This window comes from Otolemur garnettii, unplaced genomic scaffold, assembly GCF_000181295.1.
Source record: "Otolemur garnettii isolate 467f Iridium unplaced genomic scaffold, OtoGar3 scaffold00037, whole genome shotgun sequence".
In the NCBI taxonomy this organism is placed as follows: Eukaryota; Metazoa; Chordata; class Mammalia; order Primates; family Galagidae; genus Otolemur; species Otolemur garnettii.
In genome coordinates, this window is record NW_003852432.1 from 10,410,747 (window position 1) to 10,419,868 (window position 9,122).

The following is a 9,122-nucleotide window of genomic DNA, read 5'->3' on the forward strand; positions in this document are numbered from 1 at the left end:
CACCTATTACCTGTGGGACTCTGGGCAAGCTTATTTCTTCGTGCCTCAATCTCCTAATATGTAAAATGGGGTATAAATAATTACCTCAGGCTTATGGTGAGAATTAAGTGAGAGAGATGCTAATACATCAGGACACCTAATAGTATCTGCTATTAGTTATCTCTCTTTCGTCCACCCTAAGTTCAATCAGATTCAGCTAGATTTTTGTTCTGTGAGGGAGCTTCACTCTAAACCAAGCCCTGTGTTCCTCCTCCCCGCCTCTCTAGTTCAGGGGTCAGGTGCCCTCACCCTGTGATCTTGTGTGCAAGACCGTCGCCTGGGCCCTGTCTGTCTGGCGTCAGCTCAACTCCTGCCTGGCCCGCTTGGGTACACCTGAAGCTCTTCTTGGGCCGAAGTATTTCCTGTCTTGTCCTGTAATCCCAGGACATGCCCAAGCAACAGTGAAGTAAGTGCCATTTCTCCTTATTTGCCTTCTTAAAATAGAGCCGTGGCAGGTTTGGGATGTTTGAAAAAGACAGTGCTGACCAGGCTGCCTTCCCGCACTTCCTGTCACCAACGGAGCCAGTGCTCTACACTGCCAGAGGGGGACCACGACTGCTAGGTGGCTCCTGAGGCAACTGTATTTTGGCTAACAGCTGGATAGCAGTCTTCCATCTCTTACAAAACTCCTATCAAAGCCATGTTTGCCTTGCTGTGCAAGGTCTTCTGAGTTAGATCCAATGTGAGAAATTTTAGCAAGGATTTTATGCATTTTACAACAACAACAACAACAAACCCTTCATTCTATTGATGAATTGTTTCCTCCATTATTGAGACTTGTGTGCTCCTGTGTTTTCCTTTGAAGCAGCTTATGACAATAGATGTATGCACAATAAGAAAAAAAGTGTCACCATATGACTTCGTAAGGCTTCTGTAATTCACTAGGAGATTTGATTCTGCATTTTTTGGTCTCCTGGACAAAAATCTATTTTGGAAAGCAGAAGATGCAAATAATCTGTCTTCTCTATGATAAACCATCACTTTAATAACAGCTAACTAGTGGGAAAGAATACATTTATTGATGTTATTACCACTTTTTTTGTCAGTATCAAAATGAAATTGAAGCCTTTTATACATCCGGAGTTTCAAGACTCTTTGGAACCAATTTTGGCCTTTCCTATGGAGAGCACGGTCTTTGTCAGGAACTGTGGAGGCTCTGAAATTTTGACCCTACTTGCAAGTTATCAGGTTAGCCTACACTGTGTCAGAGACACAGGGCTTCATCTATCACAGCAGAGCAGGTGGCTTGAGCTTCACATTTACATAGGTTCATTACTCCTCAAGTCCCCTAGAGTGATGCTTAGTGGCCCAAGGGATGCTGCACTTGCATCACGGCTGTGGAATTTTCTCCCACCTGCCCTTCCCAAGGCTTCTACTGGGAGATGCTGGCAAGTCTGTCCTCCCTTTGCTTTGCCCTCAAAGGAGACATCATTACCTTTATTATCCTGATTAGGAAACATCTCCCCTCTGCTCTGGAAGGAGACACATCTCTGTCTTCCAAATCTGAAGAGATAGCCCAGAATCAAACCTGGGAGAGGCTATGCAGCAGGCTGTGGAGAATTGTCTCCCAACAGCCATGCTAAGAAGCTGCTTTTTTTTTTTAAACCCAAGCTGATCTTCTTTATAACCCTATCACCCTAATCAAATTTAATTGTATAATTTTGACTCTTGTATAATACCAGAATTTTGTCTTTATTCCCTATTGCAGTTTCATTTCCCTCCCCCTTGAATGACATATCTCTAGACAGTAACAGAGAAGCTTACAATAGATGGATGCTTACCACCTGGGCAGTAATTTCCAACAGTTCTTGAAAGTTTTATGCCAAGATCTAATAGCTTTGAAAATGTTTACATCCTGAGAGATGAGGTTTTATTTCTACAGCCATTAATTATATAACTTTTTAAATACTGCAACAAAGCTAATCTTTTTTTGAAGGGATTTTAATTGTCATGAGTGCTCCAAACTTGGGCTAAACTCCCACTGTTTCGGGCCATTAATGCCAAGAGCCCACCTGAGGTGATGGCTGGTTGACCTTTCTCTCTCAGTGGGACTTAGCCCACCCGTGTGCAACAGTGAACCCTTGCCTTGTGGTAGGCATATTTAATATAACAATTATAAGATGTATCCCATTTTCAGAAATATTAAAATACAAGTATATGTGTACCTTCTTAAGGAAATACGACCAATAAGCTTAAGCTATTTGGACACAGACCTTTAGAAAATCTTATTTCTTCCAGACTTCTTCAATCTTTAACTTTACCTTTCTTTCCATGTATTTGTTTGTGTATTCATTTTTTTAGCAAATACTGAAGCATTAATTCCTACCATGAAAGAGACAAGTCAATAGTCAGTTTCATCTGGAATGACATTGTGTCTTTGGGGCACATTCAAAGTGTTTTGGTAGTAGATAATTTCACTTATTCCAGCAGTGCCTGAGAGGGGTAGCACATCTATAGAAAGCTTGCGTTTTCCCCCATGGTCTTCACACCCGTCCTTTGGTAGAGTTGTAATTATTGCCTGGCCTGTTCCTAACTGACGAATCTGCCCCACCCTCGCCAGGTGGATGTCTAAGCTGTGGAATGCAGTCATCGCACCCAGAGTTCAAGAAGCAATATTGTCAAGAGCCTCTATGAAGAGACAACCTGGCTTTGGGCAGACAACTGCTAAGAAACACCCTAGCCAAGGGCAGCAGGCGGTGGTGAAAGCTGCTCTCAGCATCTTGCTTAATAAAGCTGTGCTACACGGCTGTCCCCTGCCCAGAGCAGGTAGGAGGGTCTCAGGAAGGGGGAGAAATTCACATCCTTATATAAATACTGCTTGGAATTGGTTTTTTGGGGGAACATCCTTTTCTGTCTTTGTAACTAGAGAGTTGAATGTATATTTCACAACATTGCTCCAGAGCTGTTTTTAATTATTGGCTCAGGTTTGAACTCCAGAGCTCAACTAAAGTCTCTGCTGATTCACAGAACCCTGGCTTGCGTCATTAAACAGGTCCATGATTTTGAAGGTCCGTGTCTTTGATAATTGGGTAGATATTTCGCTTTACTCTGTGAAAGTTAAGTTGTCACTGCCCTGATTTGTATCATTTCAGAGCTTGACCAGCATACAGCTGATTTCAAGGGAGGAAGTTTTCCTTTATCTTTGGTTTCCAGTTATAATAGCTGTAGCAAGAAGAAAGAAAGTGGTGCCTGGAGAAAGGTGAACACCAGTCCTCGCAGGAAATCTGGCCGTTTCTCTTCTCCCACCTGGAATAAGGCAGACCCGAGCAGCGAAGGTGAGGGGTGGCCACGCTGCCTAGGAGGGGGTGGGCACTCCGGATATAGTGTCTGAACCAAATGTGCTTTCGTTTTTGTCACTATACATTCAGAGAACAAAGTCCTACGTATTTCAGTGCACATTTCCGTGAAATAAACAAACTCTGGAATGCTGACATTTCCAAAATAGGAATTTCAGGAGCCTCTTACCTGAAAACTATCACTTTTTATACCAGGATTCCAAAATTTAATGTTTCTTTATCTTATGACTCATCATGAGTTTTTTATAATTTGTTTTTCTCGGCATCTAGAATTAATCATTGCATTTTGGCATATTTCTCTTCTATGTGTTATTCCAAAGCCACCCTTACGCTTTTAAAAAAATATATGCAGGGATATATTTGATAAGGTCTTTATGAGTGAATCGATTTTGCATATTTCTTTTTCAAATATGGTATATACCATGTGTCAGATTCTAGTGTAGGCCCTGGAAATAGCTGTGAAAACAGCCCTCCCTTCATAGAGTTTACAATCTAATAAATAATTAGATTCCATAGGATGAGACATCACATATGACAAAGAAATATATAAGTTTTCATTTTAACAAAGAGATGACGCATCTATCCCTTCTGTTAGTTAGACCTGTGCTTTTTGACACTGATGATAGGAAATCCAAATTTGAGTAGAAAAGATATTTCCATCTTCTTGCATTGTGGATTTCTGATATGTGTAATTCATTTGCCTCCACATCAAAGTATGTTTTATGAAATTCTATGCCAACTTTACAATAGGGGGGGTTTCCAGATAAAATAATATGCCTAAAATCTTTTATTTCTTAAAACATAAAAAGCTGCTTTTAGTCATGAATATATTTTCATACTTATTTGTATTTTATTAATATATTTTTTAAAAAATGTTTTTACCTATATTAATCTATGCTGGGGTTCTCTAATTACCCTGAGTTCATGATAGTAAACTGTGATCCTTTTTTAAATGATTGGGGAGTCACTGAACATAAGAAGAGTTTCCTTATACCTTTTATTTTATTTATTTATTTATTTATTTATTTATTGAGATACAGTCTTACTCTGATGCCCTAAGTAGAACTCAGTGGTATCATCATAGCTCACAGCAACCTCAAACTCTTGGGTTAAAGCCATCCTACTGCCTCAGCCTCCCTAGTAGCTGGGACTACAGAGGCCTGCCGCAATGCCCAGCTAGTTGTTCCATTTTTAGTAAAGACAGGGTCTCACTCTTGCTCAGGCTGCTCTTGAACTTCTGAGCTCAAGCAGTCCACTCACCTCAGCCTCCCAGATAAGGATAAGTGCTATATATTGATAAATGGATATGTTTTGATTCTAAGAGCTTGTCATTACTTCCCAAAGTTAGTGTTTGATTCGGGGAACAGGAGTCACTGGACTTCAGTCCGCCAATGTAATATAGGGGCTCCCCAGATGACTTTCTGTAGCAGGGAATATACTTTTTACTTGCTCTTTGCTCTTTCATTGTGTAGAAAAGCTCTAAGATAATGATGATAATGATGATCTCCAATTATAGGTAACAAACCTGAGGTTCAGAAATGCTTGGCCGCCTGTTCCAAATCCCTCCTCTGGAAAAATGGCATTCTGTGATCTGTGTTTCTGTGTCTTGCAAGTCCAATGCTATTAGCTTTAGTCTGTGCCACCTAGTCGTGGGCACATGTAACAATCATGGGCACTCAGATAACTGGACGCCTGCCAGGGCCCCTCACTTGATCATTTCCAAGTTTATTAGAATTTCTGTAATGTATAAGACCAGCTTTCTTGAGCTTAAATAATGACCTAAACAGTAAGTGTTGGCAGTATTTGCTTTAGAGTTAACAGGATCAATAAAATAATATGAATTTAAAAGTACTTTGGGAGCAAGAGCCCTAAGGGAATAGAGACTTGACCTGTGAGAAGCTGTTAATAAAAGCTAAGATGAGGATTCCTTAACTGAGCTTTGCATGCTCTGTGAGTGGTACTGAGTTCAGTCATCTCAGTTGCCTATGCAGGAGGCCACACTCTGGAAAATCTCACAAGGCAGATATCAATCCAAGAACAGTATGGACGTGCTGCAGAATCCATAGTCTGTCTCTGAGCTTCTTGAGATCTGCAAAACAATGACCTACTCCATAGAAAATGATAACAATTTTTTTAAACAGGTCTAAAAAATAAGACGATATCACAGCTGAATTGTAACAAGAACGCTTCTCTGTCAAAACAAAAGTAAGTTCCCCTTTCAAATTTACCTCACAGCAGACAGTAAAGGTAAATCAAGTAACTTCAATCATTATTTGAAATGTGCTGTGTTCTCATTATTAGCTTGTGTAATGATTATGCTGTCAATATGATTTTTTAAAGAGTAACTGATGTCATTCAAATGCTGGTATTAAACAGAAATCTAATAAATGAATGGCATCTAAAACATGTTCCTTTACCTTAATATAACTTAATTAAAGCTTATTTTAGTTATTGAATAAGACTATAAATATTAGACTTCATTGTTAATTAAGCTTAATGCATTCAATGTAAACATGTGGTAAAATCCTATATTTGTCAACTTTTACATAGTCTTTAGATGATTTTTTTTACCTAAAATTTATAGAAACAGGATATGACTTAATTTTAAGTACTAAAGGTTTACAGTGATAATTTTTCTTTTCTTTTCTTTTCTTTTCTTTTTTTTTTTTTTTTAAGAGAGACAGAGTCTCACTTTATCACCTTTGGTAGAGTGCTGTGGCGTCACAGCAATCTCCAGCTCCTGGGCTTAGGCGATTCTCTTGCCTCAGCCTCCCGAGTAACTGCCACAACTCCTGGCTATTTTTGTTGTTGTTGTTGTCGCAGTTTGGCTGGGGCCGGGTTCGAATCCGCCACCCTCAGTATATGGGGCCAGTACCCTACTTGCTAAGCCACAGGTACCACCCTACAGTGATAATTTCATTTTCTTAGGTTGTTCCTAGGAAATTTTGATTATTACAGTTTATGAATTTGGGGTATACAGGATGATTTAGTTAATCAAAGAATAGATACCCCATGTTTGCATTAATGTATACAGCTATCATTTAATTAAAAAAAATCAAAGAATAGAAATGTTTGGGCAGTTTGTAAATATTATAGCCTAATAAATTGTGTTCCTATCATTTGGCAGGTAACATTCAGAACCTGGAAGGGGGGTGAAGAGAAAGAAAGATCCTTTATATACAACTTGTATCACTTTCCCAATAACCCTGTGATAAAGGCGTAAGGATTCTTTACAGGGAAGGGAACCCAGGAAGTGAGGTATTAGGAGAAAGCCTGCCACCCATGGCCATCTTGCTAGCAAGTGTTCCTAGAGCCAAGTTTGAAATTTGTATTTTTTCCATTTATCACACACCCTGTCTCCTATACCACAATGTTTAGCATCTTAGTTTTATCTAGCCTGGGAGAAAGGGAAAAAAGTGATGAATAAAGAGATTGGAACGTTGTAAGTGAAAGCAGATTTCTCAGTGAAATAAAATTTTATCCTATTAAGAATTTTGAGTGGGAGTTACCAAAATCTCATGGAGATTTCTTACCTTAGCATCCTGATCAGTCAGGATATGGGAGTGGGTTGTTGCATTAAATGACATTTATGAAATACTTTAAAGGATATTTAAAAACTTTCCTACCCCACACCAAATCTCAAAAAAAAGGGTATATTTGTCTAGATTTCCATATTGGGAATTTCTCTCACTTTGAGAAACTTTTTTCTAAACTTTGTGTTAGGTCTTTAGAGAACGATCTGTCCCTGATGTTGAATTTGGATCAGAGACTCTCTCTGGGCTCAGATGATGAAGTGGATCTGGTGAAGGAACTTCAGAGTATGTGCTCCAGCAAGTCTGAATCTGATATAAGCAAGGTGAGCAGAACAGATGAGGGGAGCCCCTGACTGGCTCTCCCCAAAAGGAATTTATTATTGAATATTGTGATTAACACTCCAAATCAAACCATCCCTCACATTGCTTAAAGAAGCCATTTCTTGTGACATCATATTTATACAGTAAAGGAGCTCTGTTTAGAAAAGGCTGCTTTTCCAAACTCTTTTGAAAGACCCAAAGTTAAACTTGAACGTTAACTGCACAACTGAAACCACATCAGTGCAATTGGGCAGCTTTCTATATACGCCTAACTTTGAGTTTCCTCAGACCTTTTCTTTACTGTATTCCTATCTTTGGCATGTAAGTTATCTACACATATCAGTAAGAGAGAATTATGGCGAGCATCACAGTGGGCTCCTGTTATAAACAATGACAGCTTTACAAATGAAAGAGAATTGGCCTCTGTAATGCATATCATCATAGTATTTAAGCTGTGAAATCTGAGATCCAAATATGAAAACCAATGACCCCAAATCTCAAAGTATGTACAACATCAAGTTCAACCTGTTTTGGCACTCATATATATGCAGCAAGTTTGACCAGGTTTCCTTGATAAATGCCTCTTATTTGAAAGGGAACAGAAGACAGTTATGACTTGCTCAGGTTCAAAGCCATTATATTTGCATAGCAAAGATCTCTAGGACAGAGGAGAATTGACTATCCTATTTAACCCTGCTGGAAACAAACTGAAATACTTATCCACTGGAAAAATAAGGTAATGATTACCTTCTTGCCTATTTTATGTCCTTTCTTCATCAAGTGACTCTTTTTCGGCTCAGTGCCTGTACTCAGTGGTTAGGGCACCGGCCATATACGCTCGGGCTGGCAGGTTCGAACCTGGCCCAGGGCTGCTAAAACAACAATGACAACAACAATAACAAAAAAAAATAGCGGGTGCCTGTAGTCCCAGCTACTTGGGAGGCTGAGGCAAGAGAATCACTTCGGCCCAAGAGTCTGAGGTTGCTGTGAGCTGTGATGCCACAGCACCCTACCAAGGGTGACATAGTGAGATTCTGTCTCAAAAAGAAAAAAAAAGTGATTCTTTTTCCCTATAGAGTTCCTCTGGCTATCCTTGGACTTTCTAAAAACAGAGGGTGCCACAAAAATGTATACATATTTTAAGAAAGAAACAATCTGTATTAAAATTATAATACTCAAGTCACATTTGAGTTCTGCAATTACAAGAGGTGCTCAAATGTGACTGGTATTTATCTCTTGTTATCGGTATATATTGAGTATTACAATTTCAATACACTTTTTCCCTTTCTTAAAGTGTGTACGCAATTTTTGGCACCTTCTGTAGAATATTTGCCCCATGCATTGTCTGTCAGTTTTATAGGAAGGCTTTAAAACTTTCATGTGAGCGGTTCAGGATTTGAGGGTCAAGGGGAAAGCCTCTACTGTACGTTCATGGTGATATCTAGCTGTGCAGACATGACTTGACAAATGTCTATTTTCCAGATTGCTGATTCCAGGGATGATTTAAGGACGTTTGATAGTTCAGGAAACAACCCTGCATTTTCAGCAACTGTTAATAATCCAAGAATGCCAGTGTCACAAAAGGTAAGTTCCTTTTTCTCCCCAAAATGGGACAAAGAAGATCTGTTGTAGAACTGACTTCACAAATCTTTAAGTGTGAATCTTAAAGTTATTTTTAAACTACAGCTAAGAAATGGGAAATAGGATAAAGATAAAAGTGTTTATTCACTGAATATTCAAGGTTAGAAAAGGATTACATAGAACACCATTACTTTTATGCCTAAAATTTTACTATAAAAATTTGGGTATCTTTTGAAGTCTTGTATGCGAAAACTGGAAATATGTAGGAACTATGTTCCAAGACCCTTCCATGGATGCCTGAAACCAGGGATAGTCCCAAACCCTATACTAAATTTCTTTTTTTTTTTTTTTT

General features: G+C 39.0%; 1 protein-coding gene across 1 annotated transcript in view; it reads left to right on the forward strand.

Moving 5' to 3' along the window:
* The window catches only part of CTTNBP2 (cortactin binding protein 2), a 161,684-nt gene that overhangs the window by 144,930 nt on the left and 7,632 nt on the right, over nucleotides 1-9,122 (forward strand). The window contains exons 17-22 of the mRNA XM_003789791.2: nucleotides 267-445; nucleotides 2,600-2,805; nucleotides 3,132-3,314; nucleotides 5,477-5,540; nucleotides 7,059-7,191; nucleotides 8,672-8,773. Coding sequence (XP_003789839.1) covers nucleotides 267-445; nucleotides 2,600-2,805; nucleotides 3,132-3,314; nucleotides 5,477-5,540; nucleotides 7,059-7,191; nucleotides 8,672-8,773 — 867 coding nt within the window. The remainder of the gene's footprint in view (nucleotides 1-266; nucleotides 446-2,599; nucleotides 2,806-3,131; nucleotides 3,315-5,476; nucleotides 5,541-7,058; nucleotides 7,192-8,671; nucleotides 8,774-9,122) is intronic.